Source organism: Ambystoma mexicanum, chromosome 1q, assembly GCF_040938575.1.
Source record: "Ambystoma mexicanum isolate Mex_15411 chromosome 1q, UKY_AmexF1_1, whole genome shotgun sequence".
In the NCBI taxonomy this organism is placed as follows: Eukaryota; Metazoa; Chordata; class Amphibia; order Caudata; family Ambystomatidae; genus Ambystoma; species Ambystoma mexicanum.
In genome coordinates, this window is record NC_090922.1 from 523733904 (window position 1) to 523757684 (window position 23781).

General features: G+C 46.0%; 1 protein-coding gene across 5 annotated transcripts in view; it reads right to left on the reverse strand.

Annotated features, from left to right (window-relative positions):
• Nucleotides 1-23781, reverse strand: part of GRIK5 (glutamate ionotropic receptor kainate type subunit 5) — a 1788232-nt gene that overhangs the window by 25556 nt on the left and 1738895 nt on the right. For all 5 annotated transcript variants that reach the window (XM_069640936.1, XM_069640937.1, XM_069640938.1 and 2 more), the window contains 2 exons: nucleotides 10988-11153; nucleotides 4204-4429 (listed from right to left, as the gene is read on the reverse strand). In XM_069640936.1, the coding sequence (XP_069497037.1) occupies nucleotides 4204-4429; nucleotides 10988-11153 (392 nt within the window). The remainder of the gene's footprint in view (nucleotides 1-4203; nucleotides 4430-10987; nucleotides 11154-23781) is intronic.

The following is a 23781-nucleotide window of genomic DNA, read 5'->3' on the forward strand; positions in this document are numbered from 1 at the left end:
GACATTGTAACATTTTGTGGCAATCCTAAAAATAATCACATTATTTTCAGAATGTTTATGCCAATTATTTTGCAGTTCTTGATATAAAAGCATGAGTTACAGAGATAACAGAATTACACATTTAATTCATTAAAATGGGAAGGTTCCAGAATATGAGAGACTCACTACCATTGAGAAAGTCAATTGGCCTCATTACGAGGTAGGTGGTAAGGGATTACAGGCTCCGGTAAGGACACCGGTGCCTGTAATCCCTTACCACCCTATTCCGAGGTCCCTTAGTGGGTGCCTTCCTTAACGCCTGGTTTTACCAGGCGTTATGGAAGGGATCCGTTAAGGGACTTCAGAGCTAATAACGGTACCGCAAATTGCGGTACCGTTATTAGCTCCATCCCCATTCCCATTGAGCCCTATGGGGGCTTGAATGGGAATGGGGAATGGTTCCCGGAATGGGGATTTACCGGGTCCTCCAAGGTTGGAATGACCCGGTAAATCCCTATTTCGGGAACCCGGACCCTGAATGCGGTAAGGGGGTAGCCATGGTGCTAATAGCACCATGGATACCTCCTACCTCGTAATGAGGCCGTTTTTCGGGAATGGTAATTGTGATTTAATGTTATCTTTTGATTTGTCTTTTCTGCCTTACATTTATGGCATTCCGACACATAATGATTAAAAATGCAGATACTCGGGAGGACAATGAAACATCCTTTATGATCCCTAGAAATAGTACGAGCAGCATGTTTCCTAATTTTACTAAACAAAGTGTTAGAGTTAAATGAGAAGTTAGAGAAGGCCATGAAGGCATGAATACATATCTTGATAATTCAGCTCACTTACAGAATAACCTATGGTACCAGCACATGAAGGAAGTGGGAGAGAGAACATCAGATGAAAGCTGCTATGTATGTTCTTTCAACCCCTATTCCATGAACGCAGCCAGAACATGTATTGCAAAAGAGATGCCCGCACATGATGCAAAGTGCCTCAGTCATCTGGCAGCATGCACAAACAGAAGACAATTAGAAGGAAAAACAGGAAACCCTACGATGGCGATCAAGGAGAACATTTCCACATGAAGATACTTATGTCAAAACACAAAGGATGGAGCAAGGGATGGGTTGGACAAGCAAAAAACATATATATCCATCTCAGATTGGAGAACAAATAAAGGTTGTCAACATGATGAGGATGGAATGTTCAGACATAGTGGAAAGATTAGGAGTACCAGGAGACCTCAGCTAATGGTGTATGGATGAGTGGCTACCAGCACAGGATGGGAAGAAGGAATATTATCTTGCCCCACACTCTTATTGAAGAAGGAACCATTAATCGTAGTGCAAATAGTAAATGACATGTGTTTAGAGTCATGGGCCAAGTGCTCTGAACTACGAACATGGGTCGACAATGAAGCAGGAACTGTCTCTATAATACCAATAAAAAATGCAACAACATGCTTCAAGACCAAAGGTCTGGTTTTGATTGGAGAAAATAAAAAAGGATTCAAACAGGTTCTCGAAGTTACGGGAATGAATGTGGAGGAGTATGCACCCTTGTGGTCATACAGGTTCCTACATTGGTCATTCCTCAAAGTGACCTCCATATTGACGAATATCTGAAAATGAATGAACACCAGAGAAGGAAGAGATTGCTCAACCTTCGCCAACTGAAGAAGAAGAACTATTTTTCATCAAAATCAATATGATAATAACATCTATATTTATGTCAGGACTTCAAACTGCAGTGAATGCCACGTGGCTGCAGATTACCAGATGGGAGCTTCTGCAAACTATCAATGTAACAATAAAAGGATGTAATGTAATCAGAGAACTGAGCACCATTAGACTCATGACCCTGCAGAACAGGTATATCCTGGACGTAATTACAGCAATGGAAGAAGGTGTGTGCACCAAGGTCAAGCCTTCTTGCTGTACATTTACACTTTCCTGTGATGGAGTAAATAGAACCCTGACAGAAGCAATAACTATGCTGACAACCCTGCATTAGAAGATGGAGGTTGACGCTGATGAGACAGTAGACGATTGATCCTCGTCTCTGTTTTTGTGGATTCCAACCTGGCTGGCAAATGCCTTCAGATTACTTGGAGCAATACTAGTGTTGTATTGCTAGGATTCTGTCTCATAAGGATCATTTTGGGACAATTCTAGAAAACAGTAAAGACAGCTATTGGGTTGAAGATAATGATTGATGTGAATAGAGATCATACACCACAGACCGAAGACACCACCCGTGAGAATATAAAGATGTGTTGGCTGGCACACCCACGGATGAGGTTCTACTACCATAAGAATCACAATAAATATGTAGGATGTTGGGTATTCTATCGACCAACTGGCGAATGCTGTCACATGACCTGGAGTGTGGATGAGCATATAAAAAAATCAGGTGACTTGAGGGGGTTGACAAAAGTATGGATCCTGAAGGAACCTAGATGTGAAGAGAGGATGACGAAGATTAAAAAGGAGGTGGTTGAGGACTCAAATATAGGAGGGAATGTAGAGGAGCATGTGGACATGTTATCCTTAGCTCCCATCCCTCATACTGAAACAGTAGGAGCAGAGCCCTATGTGGGACACCAGGTATCATCCCAATACTGCATCAAGTGTATGGGAGATGATATGCAATCAGACAACTGTATTGAATGTACCCTCGCATTGAGAGCATGGAAGGATGTCTGCACACACCACTGGACATCATAGAACTATAAGAAAAATCTGACAAGAGCAGACTGAAGTCATAGACAAGAGATACTGAGACTTACTGAAATGATATGCACTTGCTCAAAAAATAAAGATGTAACTGAAGTAACAAGAGAAACGTGTAATCGAATATGAAGAAATTGTATATGCAAAGAAGATAATGTAACCTGCTGATTAATAAATGTATATATGCAGAAACGCAAGGTGGATAAGACGTATGCAAGCTTGCTGCAGAGGAAAGCATAACATGGCTTTAGTGGCCATGATGAAAAGATGGATGTTGGACTCGTGTTAAAACCATTCAAGCTACCTTGGAGACAGGCCAGTCAGGAGACGCTGGAAAAACAGCTTTGTGTGAGGAATAAAGAGAAGTATATTGACCTAGGATCAATGATGCTATTTCAAGGAATAATTGCAAGGCACAAGGGGAGTCAAAAGGATAAGCTATGTACGTAAAACATTTTTCTCTTACATTAAGCGAAGGAGAAAACATCTGCAAGAGCCCACTATTAGACAATTAAAGATGTGGGAAGTCCATGTAAGGTGGAGTGAGCAAGTCTCCAGAGGCCTAGAAGTCTAATGACACCCAGCACAATTGAATCAAATAGCAGTAAATAGAAGGTTGAGATGGACACATTTGTGGTCTTCTCACACTTGGTTCATACGTTGAAAACAAGGGCTATTCATTAAGCCCAAACAAAGATAATAATGTGCCTACACTCCCTTGAATGTCCCAGAACAGAGGGCAGGCTTCAGGGTCAACTACAAAGGAAAGTCCATGGCTCGGGGCCTGACCAATGAGAGATGATGGACTAACTGGGAAAGTGGGGAGTAATTTGACATTGCTTGTGGCACCTGAGTTTCGCTGAGCTTACGTGCCACTAACGAGCCGAAAGCACAAGATTGGAAAAGCATGCCAACCAATCAGAGGGTCTATGTAGCAACATGCTATAAAATGTGCAGATACCAACCTGCTGCCATTTCCTCCACTATAATCAGTATTAGACATATTTAGAGGTAGTTTGAGGCATGCCCACCAGATAAGGGGCAGCCAATGAAGTTATTAACACATATATATCCTGTAGGTACATGTGTTCCCCCCACCAATCACTCCCTTCAATAGGTTTTAGTTTGCACATAGGACGATGTCATACATTACACATATCAAGGTGTAAACCCTTTGTATAATCACATTTTGGGGTGAGTGTGTGAATTACTGCCTGTTATTCGCCAGATTGCCCTCCTTTATTTCATGCTGACAAATAAGTAGCATTTTGCCATATTCTTTGAGTCGGTCTGGTTATTTGGGCCCATGATCATTATTGATAATTCTATCTAGCACATGAGATGCTTCAAGGTTCTAGAGCAAAACTGTCAATTTCTGGAGCATTCAACGCCATTCCCTGGGGCTCAACAATCTTTCTATGCATAGCTCACATAGACAGGTTGTCACACTTTTTGATGTCTCTTATCTTCAGATACCCACCAAGTGGCAGACCAATCCCATAGCCCTTGGTGTCTAGGAGCCCGCCGATCTGGGTCAGGTTGCAGTTGAGTCGCCGGTGATACTCGTTCATGGTGGACTCCAGCAGAAAGGCGTACTTGGAGTTGAGGACTCGGGCGATGCCCTCCTCTGTGCTTTTCACAAAGACGCTGGGCTGCTTGGACTGCATGTAGTTCCACATCCGCTGGTATGTTTGGTAACGGGAGTTCTAAGGGGTGAGAAGCAAAAGGGATTAATAGGTGGTCACAACAGAGCATCACCTGGCAATACCACCAGAAAAGGCTTCTATGTGAAAATGTCCCCTGGGAAAAAGTTGCCAGGTAGACGATTTTTTCCCTGCATTCCTAAAAGACTTCCCCCACATAATCTAGGATGGGTTTGAATTACTATTCCAACTCCAGTCGTAGAACATTCGGGGAAAGTTCTTGGTTTTCGTGGGAGTGCACATTTGGGGAAATGTCGCCTCCTGGTGACTTTGCCTCATTACACGGACGGCGGTAAGGGTTAACGGTCACCGTTAATGGCAACGGTGACCGTTAACCCTTACCGCCGTACTACGAGGTCCCTTTGCGGGTTGGTGATTTAACGCCTGCTTTTTGCAGGCGTTAAAAACCAACCCGCTAAGGGACCTCGGAGCTAATTACGGCACCGCAAAATTGCGGTGCCGTAATTAGCGCCTTCCCCATTCCCATAGAGCCCTATGGGGCAGAAATGGGAATGGGGAAGGGCAATGGCGGAAGGGGGATTTACCGCCCCTCCAACCTTGGAATGGGGCGGTAAATCCCCTTTCCGCCAAGGCGGTGCCGGTATTTTACCGGCATGAGCCATGGCGCTAATAGCACCATGGCTCACCGCCTTCCATGTAATGAGGCCCAATCACTGGATACCCAGGAAAGGACTAGCAAGAACACAGCAGAAGATATCGTTCCACTGTTTGATACAGCAGGGTGCTGATACGTGGCACATATTGTCTTCGATGGGGTGATGGTGCAAGTAGTTAGTTTCTGCCTGTGTTTGCCATGTTTTTTATTTATTTATCTTTTTTGTGTCTGGCACCTTGGCTTTCCCAGCCTGCACCTTTGGGGTTCCCCAGTCAGAAAACGGGCTGATTAATGGTGCAGCCGCCATTTTGCCTGATTTGGTAGTCAAGAGGAGGACGCCAGTGGCCCACCCAAGGCAGGGGAAGGAAGCATGGTTAGCAAGGGCACACCAAGAAGACTTGGGCATACTGCCATTGGGCGCGGAAGGAGTTAAGACAGGAACGAGTGCAAGGAAGAAGTCAAGACAGGAAAGAGTTTGCAAATCTCTGAGAAGTATGAAAACACACCTGTCTACAGCCAACAATAGCCAACACCGATAGAGCATACGCACATTATAAACATGTCTTCATTTAGGGCGTCCGCTCTGCTTTGCATCACCAAAAACTATGTTCAACCCTGCCTCAGCGAGAAAGCCGAGATCCCTCTTGGGGAGTCTGAAGCAAAAGGAAGTGGCCTGGATGTTTTTCCAGTCATTGATATAAGGCACCTCTGAACATTTACCCCCTGGGGATTCATATATTCACATAGGCACCCCCAGGCTGCCAATGAATATGTGCCCACGGGGAACTGGTGTATCCATAAAAGGCTCCCCAAAAGTGATGATAAATATGTACCCTACTGATGATGTCTGATTATTCAGGTGCTCATATAGAGCCCACCGCGGCGCCCCAAGTATAATGCTGTATGCCGATATGTCATCTCCAGGGTGGCTTTAAAAGATGTGTCCCACTGATATGTATGTATTAAGATACGACACCCAAGAATGACAATATGCATGTGGGAATACACGAATACCACCGGGGTACATATTTAGAGGCACTGTGGCAGTGGTTTCTGTTAATCCATTAATACCAGTGGGGAACATAGTCATTGGCAATCTAGGGGTCATGAATATCCATAGAGTAGCTATGTGAGTAGCGTCCAGGAATTTAAATATCGTCCCCTGGGGGTAGGTGACCGGTTGCCCAAGGTACAGAGCGCCTCCTGGTTTAGGAGGGAGACTGGCTCAAGCATGCTTAAGCACAAATAGGGGGTTCACAACAATCTGTTTAAAAAGGTCTTTTGTTTTCTCATTCTGGCCATAGCTTTATAATGTGGCTTTTTAAGACTATCGATAGTGACTGCCCAAACCTGCCCCGTTACACGGTGCAGGCACTGCCAGGGGGCAGGACACATCTCTAGCACCTTACAGGAAAAAGCTGCACAATGAACTCTTTCCAGTGTGCCCTCTGGGGTGAGCCACAAGGCATTGTCAAGTTATTGATCACGTGACACTTTAGGCAGAAAGAGTCACTGCCAATGCAAAAAAAGTACATACAGCATTCATTTTAAATGCACGTGCGGTACTGTATACTTGAGTTTGTTTGATATCATTATTTTTTATTTTGAAGTTTATTTGTCTTCCCTTAAATGAGAATGCAATCACACATAAATATAAACATATAGGTGAAAACAATCTGCAGACCTTGTTTCTATAGCTGCGTGAGTTTGGTTTATCATTCACAAACACATCCTATTTACAGTGTCTTTTTCCGCATCCATCTCCATGAGAACTTCACAGCAGGCCTTACAGAGATAGACATCCACCAGCGTTATCTCAACACACTGAGAGCTCTCCAAAAGGCTGAGGCGAAAACTATCAACTCCTCGGGACTATATAGACATCACTTAGATCGCGGGCAGCCCATTATTAAGGGACTCCACCACCCCACAATGAAAGCATAAGCAACACTAGTGTGCATACAGGTTTTAGTTTGGATATATAAGCTGGGCACTCTACCACCGACTATAAGCCGAAACTATTGCCATCGGAAGAGAAGCTATGCACTCTACCGCCGACTATAAGCCAAAACCATTGCCATAGGAAGAGAATATGGGCACTCTACCACAGACTATAAGCGGAAACTATTGCCATAGGAAGAGAATATGGGCACTCTACCACCAACTATAAGCCGAAACTATTGCGATCGGAAGAGAAGCTATGCACTCTACCGCCGACTATAAGCCAAAACTATTGCCATAGGAAGAGAATATGGGCACTCTACCACAGACTATAAGCGGAAACTATTGCCATAGGAAGAGAATATGGGCACTCTACCACAGACTATAAGCCAAAACTATTGCAATAGGAAGAGAATATGGGCACTCTACCACAGACTATATGCCAAAACTATTGCCATAGGAAGAGAATATGGGCACTCTACCACAGACTATAAGCCAAAACTATTGCAATAGGAAGAGAATATGGGCACTCTACCACCGACTATAAGCCAAAACTATTGCCATAGGAAGAGAATATGGGCACTCTACCACAGACTATAAGCCGAAACTATTGCCATAGGAAGAGAATATGGGCACTCTACCACAGACTATAAGCCAAAACTATTGCCATAGGAAGAGAATATGGGCACTCTACCACAGACTATAAGCCAAAACTATTGCCATAGGAAGAGAATATGGGCACTCTCCCACCGACTATAAGCCAAAACTATTGCCATAGGAAGAGAATATGGGCACTCTACCACTGACTATAAGCCGAAACTATTGCCATAGGAAGAGAAGCTGGGCACTCTGCCACCGACTATAAGCCGAAACTATTGCCATAGGAAGAGAATATGGGCACTCTCCCACCGACTATAAGCCGAAACTATTGCCATAGGAAGAGAATATGGGCACTCTACCACAGACTATAAGCCGAAACTATTGCCATAGGAAGAGAAGCTGGGCACTCTACCACCGACTATAAGCCGAAACTATTGCCATAGGAAGAGAATATGGGCACTCTACCACAGACTATAAGCCGAAACTATTGCCATAGGAAGAGAAGCTGGGCACTCTACCACAGACTATAAGCCAAAACTATTGTCATAGGAAGAGAAGCTGGGCACTCTACCACCGACTATAAGCCGAAACTATTGCCATTGGAAGAAAAGCTATGCACTCTACCACAGACTATAAGCCAAAACTATTGCCATAGGAAGAGAATATGGGCACTCTACCACAGACTATAAGCCAAAACTATTGCCATAGGAAGAGAATATGGGCACTCTACCACAGACTATAAGCCAAAACTATTGCCATAGGAAGAGAATATGGGCACTCTACCACAGACTATAAGACAAAACTATTGTCATAGGAAGAGAATATGGGCACTCTACCACCGACTATAAGCTGAAACTATTGTCATAGGAAGAGAAGCTGGGCACTCTACCGCCGACTATAAGCCAAAACTATTGCCATAGGAAGAGAAGCTATGCACTCTACCACAGACTATAAGCCAAACCTATTGCCATAGGAAGAGAAGCTGGGCACTCTACCACCGACTATAAGCCGAAACTATTGCCATAGGAAGAGAAGCTGGGCACTCTACCACCGACTATAAGCCGAAACTATTGCCATAGGAAGAGAAGCTATGCACTCTACCACGGACTATAAGCCGAAACTATTGTCATAGGAAGAGAATATGGGCACTCTAACACAGACTATAAGCCGAAACTATTGCCATAGGAAGAGAATATGGGCACTCTACCACAGACTATAAGCCAAAACTATTGCCATAGGAAGAGAATATGGGCACTCTACCACAGACTATAAGCCAAAACTATTGCAATAGGAAGAGAATATGGGCACTCTACCACCGACTATAAGCCAAAACTATTGCCATAGGAAGAGAATATGGGCACTCTCCCACCGACTATAAGCCAAAACTATTGCCATAGGAAGAGAATATGGGCACTCTACCACTGACTATAAGCCGAAACTATTGCCATAGGAAGAGAAGCTGGGCACTCTGCCACCGACTATAAGCCGAAACTATTGCCATAGGAAGAGAATATGGGCACTCTCCCACCGACTATAAGCGGAAACTATTGCCATAGGAAGAGAATATGGGCACTCTACCACAGACTATAAGCCGAAACTATTGCCATAGGAAGAGAAGCTGGGCACTCTACCACCGACTATAAGCCGAAACTATTGCCATAGGAAGAGAATATGGGCACTCTACCACAGACTATAAGCCAAAACTATTGCCATAGGAAGAGAAGCTGGGCACTCTACCACAGACTATAAGCCAAAACTATTGCCATAGGAAGAGAATATGGGCACTCTACCACAGACTATAAGCCAAAACTATTGCAATAGGAAGAGAATATGGGCACTCTACCACAGACTATAAACCAAAACTATTGCCATAGGAAGTGAAGCTATGCACTCTACCACAGACTATAAGCCAAAACTATTGTCATAGGAAGAGAAGCTGGGCACTCTACCACCGACTATAAGCCGAAACTATTGCCATTGGAAGAAAAGCTATGCACTCTACCACAGACTATAAGCCAAAACTATTGCCATAGGAAGATAATATGGGCACTCTACCACAGACTATAAGCCAAAACTATTGCCATAGGAAGAGAATATGGGCACTCTACCACAGACTATAAGCTAAAACTATTGCCATAGGAAGAGAATATGGGCACTCTACCACAGACTATAAGACAAAACTATTGCCATAGGAAGAGAATATGGGCACTCTACCACCGACTATAAGCTGAAACTATTGTCATAGGAAGAGAAGCTGGGCACTCTACCGCCGACTATAAGCCAAAACTATTGCCATAGGAAGAGAAGCTATGCACTCTACCACAGACTATAAGCCAAACCTATTGCCATAGGAAGAGAAGCTGGGCACTCTACCACCGACTATAAGCCGAAACTATTGCCATAGGAAGAGAAGCTATGCACTCTACCGCCGACTATAAGCCAAAACTATTGCCATACGAAGAGAATATGGGCACTCTACCACAGACTATAAGCCAAAACTATTGCCATAGCAAGAGAATATGGGCACTCTACCACAGACTATAAGCCAAAACTATAGCCATAGGAAGAGAATATGGGCACTCTACCACAGACTATAAGCCACAACTATTGCCATAGGAAGAGAAGCTGGGCACTCTACCACAGACTATAAGCCAAAACTATTGCCATAGGAAGAGAAGCTAGGCACTCTACCACAGACGATAAACCAAAACTATTTCCATAGGAAGAGAAACTAGGAAGGGGAAATGGCATGTGAGCAGGGAGTCATAGTCCGCAGGATTTGCTTGGCTACGTCCCCACCCTTTTTTTGTCCAAGTGCATGCCAAAAGCAATGTCCTTTATAGCCCATTTGCATCCCATCCTCACCCAGACCATCCTCACAAGAGTCTCTTTTCACTGCAAACAATGTGCTGTTACAGGGCGGCAGTCTTCTGAGTGGTAATGGCATGCAAATACGCTCTTGCTGTAGTAAACATTTCTTAACCAAGTGTGTGAACCACGTGATTTATATGAAATGTCTTCCTTCAATAAAGTGTAAAACTTGAGAAACCTGCTATGTTCACTTAATGGTGCCTAGTGCTTGCTACCGATGAATGATACAGCACTGCGTTGACAGGTTAGTCTGGGTGCTTAGGTGCAGAACTGGTTTGCATTGGTAGAACTACATGAGTTCCCACTCATGCAGGAGTGCGGAGATGCTGAAGTGTGGTGATTGTGCACCATTGCCACGCCGACACGCAGATCTGTTCTTCTGAATGATCACAAGCTTAAGGGGTGAGCAACTAGTGTCCCCATTGGGACGGAGTGAGCTCTGATACCACCCTCTCCCCAAATCCCATTGAGGCACCAGTCAGGCCCCTGCTCAGCGCCTTTCAACTCCCTTCCCTGCAGCCAATTCCCCTCACCTGGAAGAAGGTCATGGTGGAGCCCCCTTGTATGGTGCCATACTCTATATTGGTTTGGTCAGCAAGGTCATCCGCAGATTCGATTGGCACCTCCATCCGCTGCACAGTCAGGAAGGCAGCCAGGTTGGCCGTGTACGAGGAGATGATGATGAGAGTAAAAGCCCACCTGAAAGACACAAGAAGAGAATACATCTAATACCAACAGGAACTATGGTAAGAAGGTATGGACGGCATTGTTCTCATCCATGCAATCTATAGGTGGGAACGCCACACGTGCAGCTCTCATTGATAACCTAGCGTTAGCTGGGATACGCAAAGCGCGGCATTGTCTTCTGAAAATTCCTAGGCACAGTAGGATAACCTGGGCACAGATGTTCACGACTATAGGTTAGTAAGCAGGAGATGTGAAGAGATGTAATTAAGTGGATCACCTTTTCCTCATCCCACCAGGGCAGAAAGATGCTCATTGCCAGAACGAGGCCTGACCTTCCTGCAGGCGGGACCTCCGTAGAGAGCAGCTTTCCTTCCACTCCTATGCCACGTCCAATTGCCTGGCTGTTGGGTTTACCCACCCTCAGGAGAATAATTAGAATGTTAGAAAATCCTGGCTACGCCTCTGAGAGGACTGCCAAGAATCAGCGTTTCTGGATCCTAGTAGCAGCAATGATTTGGAGATCTGGCTTCAAGGGATGGCCACTGGTCCCTGCTACCAGGTGAACATCTGCTGAACGAGATCTATAAGCAATCAATACTTCGCCCTTCCCCTAATATTCAGACTCGTTTCAACTGAAACAATTGGGGGTGAGGGTGTGACTTGACATTCTACATGTGTAGAGTTCAAGAGAGAGGTGCAGATAGAGAGGCACAGAGAGAGAGAGGGACAAAGAGAGAGAGAAAGGGAGAACGAGACAGAGAGAAAGGAGCAGATAGAGGGGAAAAAGATATAGAGCGGCAGAGAGAGTGGGAGAGGCAGAGAGAGTGAGTGTGTGTGAGAGAGATGGAGAGAGAGGTAGAGGGGAAGAAATAGAAAATGACAGTGAGAGAGATAATGATGACATAAAGTGGGAGGCTGAAAGAGAGAGTGTGATGTGGTGGGAGACAGTGGGTAGGAGAAAGTGCAAAAGATGCACAGTAAGAGAGAAAGGGAGTGTGTGAGAGAGAGAGAGAGAGAGAGAGAGAGAGAGAGAGAGAGAGAGAGATTAACCAAAGGTGAGATGGTGGAAACTGAAATACAAAGTAGAAACGGTTAAATAATGTAAAATATATATATTATTATAGTATGCTTGGGCTGATGGCTATTATGTTTTAGCTGTTTTATCAATCAGCTAATTGGACTTTGCCACAATGTGTTAATAGCCCTAATCACGTGTGTGAACTTGTTCTACATTTTGTACAGAAATGTGTCTTGTCACAAAGAAATATATATATGAGATACATTACTCACCGTAATCGTATTTCTGATGCTTGTATCTGCTTAGATTCACATGCTGTGCATAGGCCGACTTCTAGTGGAAGCTGCAGAGTATTACAGTTTGTTTTTCGAAACTCGAAAATGGGTGTCGACACAGGGTGTGCCAGTAATACTATCCCTAGTGTGATGTCCACTGTACCCATCATCCCTCACGCGTCTAGGACCCTCAGATTGTATTTCTTCTGACATGAGGTAGCATGAGGAGTAGCGTGAGTACAGATAATCCAAGCAGATAGAAGATAGATAAGACTACAAGCATCCATGCGCCTTCTCTCAGAGGGGAGGAAGGGTTGGTCGCATGTGAATCTAAGCAGATACAAGCATCCGAAATACGATTACGGTGAGTAATGTATCTCTTCTGAGGCTTGTTGAATCTGCTTAGATCACATGCTGTGCATAGATTAGCGAGCAATGTTAGAAGAAGGAGGTGGGATGTGAGAAGGGTCATGAGCAAATAAATGTCTTAAACCCGCTTGTCCCACTTGAGTATATGTCTTGGAATGGGTGTCAATGCAGAAGTGCTGAGTAAAAGTGTGAACAGAGCTCCAAGTAGCTGCTTTGCAAATGGTGTCAAGGGGTACATTTGCAATGAAAGCCAGAGTGGCCCCAATGCCTCTAGTAGAGTGGGCTCTTGGCGTGAAAGGCAGAGTTTTTTCAGAAAGAGAGTAACACAGCTGGATACAGTTAACAATCCACTTAGAGATGGCACCTTTAGAGACGCGATCTCCCTCTCTGCCTGTAGCTACGGAGACAAACAGCTGATCTGTTTTCCTTAGCGGTCTGGTCGTGTTTACATAGTAGAGGACCACCCTACGCACATCTAGGGTGTGTAGTTTCACCTCAGACGAGCTTTGTGGGTCTTGGAAGAAAGCCGGAAGCTCGATGGACTGGTTCACGTGGAACTTAGAAATAAACTTAGGTGAGAACCTAGGGTGTGTACGTAAAACCATTTTATCTTTATGAACTGTAAAGAATGGATCCTGCACTGACAGAGCCTGAATTTCACTGACCCTTCTTATAGATGTTATTGCTACTAAGAAGGCTGTCTTATAAGTCAGGTGTTTGAGACTGCTATTATCCATGGGTTCGAAAGGGGGGGGCATGAGTTTAGATAGCACCACGTTAAGGTCCCATCCTGGTGGTGGGTTAGAAATAGGAGGGTGAAGTCTCTTTACTCCTTCCATGAAAGCTTTAACCACTGGTATCTTCCACCACGACACCTTGTTATGGGATGTGATGTATGCTGACAGCGCTGCCAGGTGTACCTTCAGTGAGTTAAATACCAGTCCTGCATCCAGCAGGTGGAGCATGTATGTGACAATTGTGGAAGGAGTGTAATCAACTGGGTTGACTTGCTTATTCTGGCACCAGATAACAAATCGTTTCCATTTGTCAAAGTAGCAGTGCCTCGTGTTTGGCTTCCTAGATTGCTTTAGGATGTACATACACCTCTGAGATGTCCAAACTCTATGACCTCAGGAGCCATGCTGCTAGGTTCATTGAGTTGGGTTGACGATGCACTGTTTGACCTTGGCGCTGGGACAGTAGGTTGTACCAGCCCGGGAGTCCGATGGGTTCGCACACCGCTGGTCTGCATAGGTGTGGAAACCATGGTTGTCTCGCCCACATGGGAGCAACTAGGACGAGCGCCATTGACTCTCTGTTCATCTTGTTGATCACCTTCCTGATGAGAGGTGTTGGTGGAAAAGTGTACGCAAACATCCCTGACCAGTTCATCCACACAGCGTTCCCCTAGAAGTCTGGCTGGGGGAACCTGGATGCAAATCCTGGGCACTGTCTGTTTTCGCTTGTGGCGAATAGGTCTATAGTGGGGAAACCCCACTGAGAGAAGATATCTTCTACTATTTCTCTGTGTAGACACCATTCGTGTTCCTCTGGGAGGGGATCTCTGCTCAAAGCGTCCGCCAGAGAATAGAGATCCCTTGGAACATGTTGAGATGACAGGAAGATCTTCTGTCTGAGTGGCCATATCCAAATTTTCTGGGCAAGCTTGGACAGATTTGGCAAACGAGTCCCTCCCCGCTTGTTTATATAAAACATGGCTGTAGTGCTGTGCGTCCGGATCTGCACTGACAGATTCAGCAGGTAGGGCTTGAACGCTTGAAGCGCTCTGAATACTGCCAGAAGCTCTAGCAGGTTGATGTGATTCTTGGCTACTGAGTGAGACCAGAGACCCTGAGCTGTGTGGTGGAGGAGGTGAGCTCCCCACCCTGTCAGGCATGCATCGGTAGTGACTACCGCCTGTATCTCGGGATCGTAAAAGGATTTCCCCTTGGACAGATTTTCTCTTGTCCACCAGTGAAGGCTTTGTACCAGTGTTGGCGAAACGACCACTAGATCGTCCCTCTGACCACTTGCCTGAGACCACTGTTTCGCCAACCATTCCTGCATGGGACGCATTCGCAGGCGCGCGTGGGGGACCAGGTAAATACATGACACCATCATGCCTAGCAAACGCATTGCTTTGCGTACCGTTATCTGGCGACCGGCCTGATATTGCGGAATTTGCAGCAGTATATTCCGAATTCTTTCCTCTGATGGAAAGGTCAACCCCTCTTGCGTGTCTAGTATAGCTCCTAAGAACTGTTTGGAGGTGCTTGGCACCAGACTTGACTTCTTCTCGTTTATTGAGAAGCCTAATTCGAAGAGGAGGTCGATCGTCCTTTGAATGTTTGTTCTGCAAATTACTGGGGTCTCCCCCGTGATGAGCCAGTCGTCCAGGTAAGGTTACACTAGGATTGCCTCCCTGCGTAGGTGTGCTGCCGCCACCGCCAGTTTCTTGGTGAATGCCCTAGGAGCCGAGGCTATCCCGAAGGGCAGTACCTTAAACTGGTAGTGCCGTGCTGACTGTCCACCTTGAAGCGCAAGTACTTTCTGTGCGCTGGGAACATGGAAATATGAACATAGGCATCTTTAATGTCCAATGTTGCCATGTAATCCCCCTTTTTTGGAGGGGGATTACCTCCTGGAGGGTAGTCATGTGAAATTTTTGGGGCTTGACATACTTGTTTGCAGGCCGTAAGTCCAATACTTGGCGCATTGTCAAATCTTTTTTTGGCACAAGGAAGTAAGTTGAATAAATACCCTTGTTTACCTGGTGTCCCGGGATGAGTTCTATCGCGTTCTTTGCTAGAAGATTGACGATCTCCTCGAGGAGGATCTTCTGGTGGTCCAAAGAATGTATTCTTTGTCGTGGAGTGTGGTTTTGGGGACGCTCTAACAGTTCTATGCAGTATCCTGCGGACACAGTGGACAGCACCCATCTGTCTGAAGTGATCCCTTCCCAAACTTGGGTGAAGTTGGAAATGCGTCCCCCTACTGGGGATGTGTGAGAAGGGACCCTGAACGGAACGTCACTGTTTTGGTGGAGGCGTGCCGCCGCCTCTACTGGGGCTGCCTCTACCCTTACCATGCCCTCTCTTATCACCCCTGCCATAACCCTGGGTAGACTGCTGACTGTTGTTGTTCCATTGTGTACCCTGCCCCTGGGAATAGTTAGACCCTCTCTGGGAATTTTGTCCGCATGGGCGATGAAAATTGCCATTCCCTTTCTGGTTAGGGGGTTTATTGGTTAGTTGGCCTACGGATTTGAGTGTCTCATATTCGTCCTTGGCATTTTTCAGCGCATCCTCGACCGCCTTTCCAAACAATAGATCCGGCTCCACCGGTTTGTCTATCAATGAAGCCTGGGTTTCGGCTTTGAACCCAGACTGTCGCAACCAAGCATGCCTTTTGATAACAGTACCTTCTGCTATCAATCTGCCGGCGTTATCCACTGCATCAAAGGTTGCTTTTAATATGCAACCGGACACGGCTCTTCTTTCCACCGAAACTCGTGCCAATTGGCTTTTTAAGGGTTCTGGGGCAGAATCTATGAGTGCCGTGACTTCTTCCCACTGGTGGCAGTTGTAACTTGCCAGCAGGGTGGTGGAATTGGCAATCCTTGCCTGGTAGGCGGAAGTGGAGGCTACTTTCCTGCCCAAGCCATAAATCTTCTTGTTCTCCTTGTTGGGAGGAGCTTCCGACGATGATAAGGGTGTTCCTGCCCTCTTATGGGTGTTAGTAACTAACAGGGAGTCCGGTTTCAGATGCCCTCTTATGTACAGTGGGTCTGTTTGGGCTGACCTGAAAAGCTTCTCAACTCTGGGGTTTACCGCCCTAGTGAGATAGGGATTAAAAAGGGAAGGGTCTATCCTCCTTTGTATAGACTTAAGCAGTGCTTTAAGTGGGGTAAGAAATTGAGGGGGGCCCTCGTTTGGGGGCGTGGCTTTCATTGTGGGCGTGGCCTAAAAGTGCACAAATCATAGTAAGGTGTGCAAACAAATATATAAATGTATGTGAGCATTTATATGTTTGTATGCATACTACTATGGTGTGTGTACTTTTCAAGCCATATTTTATAAACATAGCAATGTTACATATTTCTATGTTTATAAAAGGTGGCTTTAAAAGTGCACAAACGATAGTAAGTTACGCACACTTGTGTGCTAACTTACTATGGTTTGTGTACTTTTCAAGCCACCTTTTATAAACATAGATATTTGTAACATGTTTCTATGTTTCTAAAAGATGGCTTGACACGTAAACAATTCAAGGCATCTTTTATAAAGCGTTGATGACGGATAAAACAAACCGCAAGGTGGCTTTGTCCGTCGACAAAGCTTTATAAAAGATGCCTTGAATTGTGCACGTTTCAAGCCGTCTTTTATAAACATAGAAATATTTCTACCTTTATAAAAGATGGCTTGAAACGTACACAGTTCAAGGCATCTTTTATAAAGCTTTGCCGACGGAGAAAGGCACCTCGGGCTCTGTGATCTATCTGCTATGAGCAGATAGATCACTGAGCCGAGGCGTCTTTCACCCTCTGCGAACCCGCGGGCTCCGTGATTTAATCTGCATATTAGATCACGGAGCCCGTGGGGGTCAGTGACCTGGGGAGGGAAAACAAAGGGACAGTAACTTCCTCTGATGACCCTGATGAGGGGTCATCAGAGGGAGTTACACTAACTGACAGAAGTGCCGCCAGCCTCAGCGTCGCTGTGGCTGGCTGGCACTTCTGTTAGCTTGGCCGACATAATGACGGGCGCATCTCCAGTTGCGGCGGCGGCCGCGGCGGGATAATGCATCCCGCCAATGTTGTGTGGGACGGGGGCCCCAGCTGGGCCCCGGCTCAGGCCCACTTTCTTGAGACTGCCGGGGCCCGGCCCCGGCAGGCCCCGGCCCACTTAAAGCACTGGACTTAAGGATAGGGATGGCCTGGGCAACAGGTCTCCTTTCTCCCACTAACTCCTCGTCAAAATCCCTCTCTTCCTGAGCACCCGGGGTGTCAATGTGGAAGTGTTCTGCCGCTCTCGACAGCACTTCATTCAAAAGAGGCTGGTTATCGACAGGGGAGTCGGTAACCGGGGGTTCTTTATCTACCGGGGAATCTAGCCTGTAGGTTTCTGGGTTGTCTTCCTCCTCCTCTTGGTCCTCGCCATCCCCATAGTAGCCTTTCCCAGTTTGTTCTTCCAACATGCTCAAATCTGGATCCTCATAAAGGGATGGATCTCCCTGATATTGAGAATAGGGCTGTATACTGAAGGGATCTGAAGTAGGAGCTTCAACCCGGGACTTCTTACTTGGGGGTACAGGATCCTTAGAGCCTGAGGGAGTTGATCCGTCGGGGGTAAAAGAGAGAAAGTGTTCAGGGTTTTTGGCGTAGAAATCTGCCAATGATGACATCCTTGACATGACTCTGTCTATGTTATCAGTAGACCACTCTCTTGAACTGGGAATGATTCTCTCTGGAAGGCCTTTTCCTATCTTATCTGGACTAGACCTACTGGTTTGAACCAGGGTCTTTGGGATAACAGAAGACCGAGACTTGTCTATCTGTTTAAGTGAGGTAGAAAGTTTTTGAGGTGTGGAAGTAGGCTCAGACTGCTTCCTCTGTTGTTTTTCACCTTCCCCGTGTGTGGAATAGTGTTTACCCTGTTTTTTCACCCCTCCGGAGACTTTCGACGCCTGGCGCCAAGGTTCGGGGGTAGTGTCCCTATCTCTGTAAAGTGGAGGTTGGGGCTCGGGAGCAGCCATTGCGCGGCCTGTTGACGCCGACTCCTGGAGTGCGGACTGGGGATAGGGGTTGGTTTCGTCTTCTGACGATCGAACCTCCGTTACCTTGGGAAGCAAGGCACTTCTGGCAACAGTGGATGGTTGCCTGGAGTCATGCGGCGATCTAGATCGAGAACGCCCAGAGGACACCGAATCAGACAGTTCTGTATGTGCCTCTTTCCGAGTACTCGGCGTGCGCATCGAGTCTCGGTTGGACTTCATGTGTTTTGTGGAAGTGCTGTGGGTAGCGCTTGTGTCGCCAGGGGTCTTCCCCATAGCCGCCCTGCAGGACGACCTTCCGAGGTCGGGGACTTGCGCTTAGCTGTCAATTGACGCCACGTTGCCCTTGTCGTCCGAAAGTACGGCGTCGCTGCCATCGCTGCTGTCATGGCCTCTTGAGGCCTGGCGTGTTGGGCCCAACGCATGATCGAACGGTCCTTGAGTGTCTTCGGTTTGAACCTACTACAGGCTCTGCAGTTAGCCTCGGGGTGGTCCCTCGGTAAGCAGAGATTGCACGTGGCGTGCCTGTCAACCCAAGGGTACTTGCGGTTGCACTTGGGGCAGAATTGGAAAGGGGTACCCTCCATACGCACCTTGTGGCAGCGGGCTAATAAGTGTAGGAATATATAAGAATGTACCTATATACCAAAAGAGTGTAGAGTATGTCCACCCCCCACTCTCCGTACTTGCAGGGCCGAGGCCAGAGGCCTTCCTAGGCCCGGGCCGAGGCCAGAGGCCTTCCGAGGCCCAAATCCGTCATGCAGCTGTCGACGGTCGATTCTTTCTCCGTGCCGGCGTCGAGTGTGGATGTTCGATGACTCGACGTTGGGGTGGAGAAATGGGGAAATATAACAATATTTTAGCAAAAGTATGGCGAAGGCCAGGGAACTCTGCGGAATGCTTCCGACCAGTATGGCCAGAAAAATCAATCTGAGGGTCCTAGACGCGTGAGGGATCATGGGTACAGTGGACGTCACACTAGGGATAGTATTACTGGCACGCCCTGTGTCGACACCCATTTTCGAGTTTCAAAAAACAAACTGTAATACTCTGCAGCTTCCACTAGATGTCGGCCTATGCATATGCACAGCATGTGATCTAAGCAGATTCAACAAGCCTCAGAAATATATATATATATATATATGTATATATATATATATATATATATATATATATATATATATATATTTCTAAGGCTTGTTGAATTAGCGAAAAGTTCTAGGTCCAAAAATTAGCATGAAGATTCTGCGAGACTGTGGCACATTAGGAGTACTGCAGTGCAGGAAAAAAGTGGCAGCAACGGAATTACTGACACTTTTCCCGCTCCGCCATACTATGAGTATGGCCCTGGAGTGGGGAATTTACCTCCAGCTTCATGCTGGAGGTAAATCCTCCCACTTTCTGCTGAAAAATCAGCCGAATTACTGCAGCGGTGATTCTACCGAAATCCCCAATGGAGTCCTACGGACTCCAAATCAATGGGGACTAACACTGCCACCACCACTTGTAATGCAGCAGTAAATCTGCCAGACCAAGTGGCAGTAACAGTAATTCCATTGGGTGGTATTCTGTGGATTTACCACCGGAATACCACCCAACTCGTAGGGCGCTCAATAAGGGTTTGTAGCTAACTGAAAAACAGGCGGTCATTTTTTGGCTTCATCTTTCTTCAGTCAGCCTGATCATAGATAAACTGTAAAACCGCCTGCATATGCATGGGGGTGTTTCATCCAAAGCCATTGCGGTTTTATCACTCGTGATATTACCAACAGGAGTAGCAGCTCCACTCTCCAATCAAGTCCAGTGGAACTTCAGAATGGGACTAACAGAAGCTCATAATCGGACAGAGATGCTGCAGTCATCACACATTCTTTTTGGCGGTAATAACACCACTACAATCTCCAAACTCGAAATGAGGCCCTGTGAATTCCTTGCAGGGAGCTCCAGCCATCAGCAAATAATATGTAGCAACTAAGCGGCCCGTTCTGGCTGGGCCAGAGCACTGAGTGGGCAGGAGACGTGAGCCAGAGGGGGCCAGAGGGTGCATTCCGCTACACCACATACGACCCTCAAAGTGCTAAGGCGGAAATCAGGCCTACCGGTGTGCTACTCTTTCTTCAGGCACAGGTCATATTGTTTCATAACACATGCTCTACTATTTTCCATATCCCAAATATGTGGCAAATGCACATCTATATTTAATAGTTTGCACATATGTTATTATTTGTTTATTTATTTATTTATTTTCCATTTTTAAAGCACTCACACAGCCCGCGGGCATCGAGGCGCTGTTACAGGAATTGTTTTTGTGTTATTTCGTTGCGTAATTGTTTTTGTCTTAGTTGCATATTTATAACGCGCTTAAACAACCAGAGGTTTCTAAGCGCGGACCCGGGGATCGAACCTGTGTTGCGTCGCGGCGTCTTGCTTATAAGGCGCGCTCGTTGGCTCTGAGCTATCCTCCCGGGATTTATGCAATACAAATATATATGTACGTTGTTTTAAATGTATTTACTTCATATATTTCATATACCTCTTATCTCAAATACATGTGATCTATATGTTATGTTATGTGGCATTTGTATTACGCCTTTTAGCATTGGTATGATTCCAAAGCGCTGTGGGTTGAACGCCCGCGGGGACCGTAGTTCAGGTCGGTCAGAGGAATGCAGTAAAACGTGTTTGGATGCACTCGATATGTGTGCAGCCATTGTGGATTAAGGTGTGTGTAGCTGCATTCTAGTGCAAGGCGTGGTGCAGTGCTTGTGTGAGATCAGTAGAATGCGTGCAGCAAGGCCAAATGGACCTGTGTAGCTGCATTCTGGTGGCATTGGAGTTTGAAGATGAGATTATGTGTGCAGTGAGGCCGATTTTCGTAGGGTATAGCTGTGTTCTTAAGACTGTTGAGGTGATCATGGTGGTGTATAGGTATGTGTGCAGCTAGGCCGAATTAATCAAAGGGTATAGCTGCATTCTATTGATTGTGGTGCAGAGGAAAGAGTTAGCATATTGGTATGTTTGAGTGTCAGTCTGCTTTCCAGGGGGACCCTGTTCCCTGATGAGCTTCCAGTGCATGTCGAGGGGATGGCATCTCACTCTGGGTTAGGACTGTCAGCCTAAGGTCATCCTTGTGTCTCATTGGGTCAATTGCTTCTTGGCGTAGTCTGAAGTGGCGGTGACAGGCAGGTCTGCCCCAAATCATGAAATAGTATAGGTGCTAGAGACGTACTCGGTTGGTAGTTCTGCTAAATAGATTACCCATATGTATATATGTCAGTCTAATGCCTTGCATTAATCCCAAATAGGCAACAAACAGTGTAGAGCCCATATTCAAACATATATTCAAGGTAGGCCTGGTCAGTCCACAGCAGTATTGAGGTGCTTTTTTTTGTTGACTCTAACATGATGACCATGTTGAAATTACAGCTACCTTTACATTAGATTCTAACACAGAGCTGTATTCATTGAAACTGTTGAAAATTAGGATGCATCTGACTGATTGTAGCATTAATCATTTCAAGGGGTCTTTCTTTACCAGCCAGTAATGACCCGGTAGACTGAACGGACAGGCCCAACTCTAATGAAGGACTTCACGAGGGCTTAGAGCCTTTACTGGCAGCAAAGCCCCTCATCGTGTATATCGTGCACGCCAATTCCCTTTAAAAAAGCTACAAATAGAAATTGCTGCTAGAAATATTGAAAAAGGTTTGACGCAAGTCCCTTCACTATTTCTATGGCCCTGATGTGTAAGTGACATGTGATGGCAGGGGAGAACTGGAGGTAAGATAGGGGCTTTGGTGGGGCACACTGTGAGTGAGATTGTTGGTGGGGTGAGGGTTGGTGGGAGGAGATGCGCAAAGCGGAAATATGGGTCTCGAAGCAGTAGCTGATGAAAAAAATGAGGCAATAATGGTGTGGCCCCTGTGGCTGGAGTGGGACACAGACTATGATAGGTTACCCGCGTTCCTAGCCTCCTTATTGCTTAGAGCCCTTTCACGGGTGCTAATAAAGTGCCATTTGCAATGAGCTAGAGATAATTAGTGGTGGAAGCAAAAGGGGAACACTAGTCTGTCAACACTGGTTTTGCTGTGCTCTTTATGGTGGCCATGTTGGAGTTATCAGTGGACTAAAAGCATATTTTCTGGCATACTGCTGCTTTGAATGGCATTAAAGTGGAACTACTTTATGGAAATTAAGCAGTGTTACATGTTCCCAGCTTGCATTGGGTTTGCATTCAAATTTCATTCAGCAACAAACACAACAAGCAGCATCTAACTCGAAGTATTTCACTCACTCATAAGTGAGATTTTCCGCTTTTCTACCGGAGCAGGGCCAACCCTTCTAAGCCTTATTTTGGCCAAATGCACACACGCATCATAATCATGCACCATGCCCTCCAACACGCTGGACTTCGATCCTCCGAGGGAGTTCTCAATACCAGCGCATTGAGACTATATTAATGGTACAATTGGCGCTACATAAACAGAAAGTACAATGCAATACAATAAAATAAGTGTTGACCTGGATATTACACACAGTAAAAACAACTGGGAACCGGGTAGGCATTTTAAGACCAGGAAACCACCGACAATTAAAACAGGCGGAAATCACTGCAAAAATGAACTGAAAAGCTGGTGACCAACTTTAACGCAGACCAGTCCTGAGCCTTTAATACTTCTATCATCAACCAATGTACAACCAGTCATTACTAAGCTGTTTGGTCACAAGTGACCGCATTCTGATGGCTAGTGACCTGTTTAACTGGACTTTGGTTGAGTATTCTGTAGAATTTACATTTTGATCGTCACTAGTGGCCCACTGAACTGCATTTTCTGGGTTTTTTGGGTTCCAGGGGAAGTTTTACTTATATATTGATCACTAGTGGCCAATTTAACTGCACCTTGGTCAATGGTGGCTGGCCCCCATACATTTTGGGCACTAGTGGTCCAATCTGTACCTGACCCGCCCCTCTGAGATCATACACAACCTCTCACCAGCATGCTCCCACAAATCCTCATCCTGCACCTTCTCACTGGGTCCCTCTCCTTTACCAAGGGAGTCCAAGCACCATCCTCCATTGCACCCTATCCAACCCTCCCCCCACTGAACTCCCACCTTCCCAAACGACCTGCAATTCGCTCTGCTCACAACTACGCTAACCTCATCAAGCACTAACTGCTGTCTGCCCGAGGCGCCTCTTCCCTTT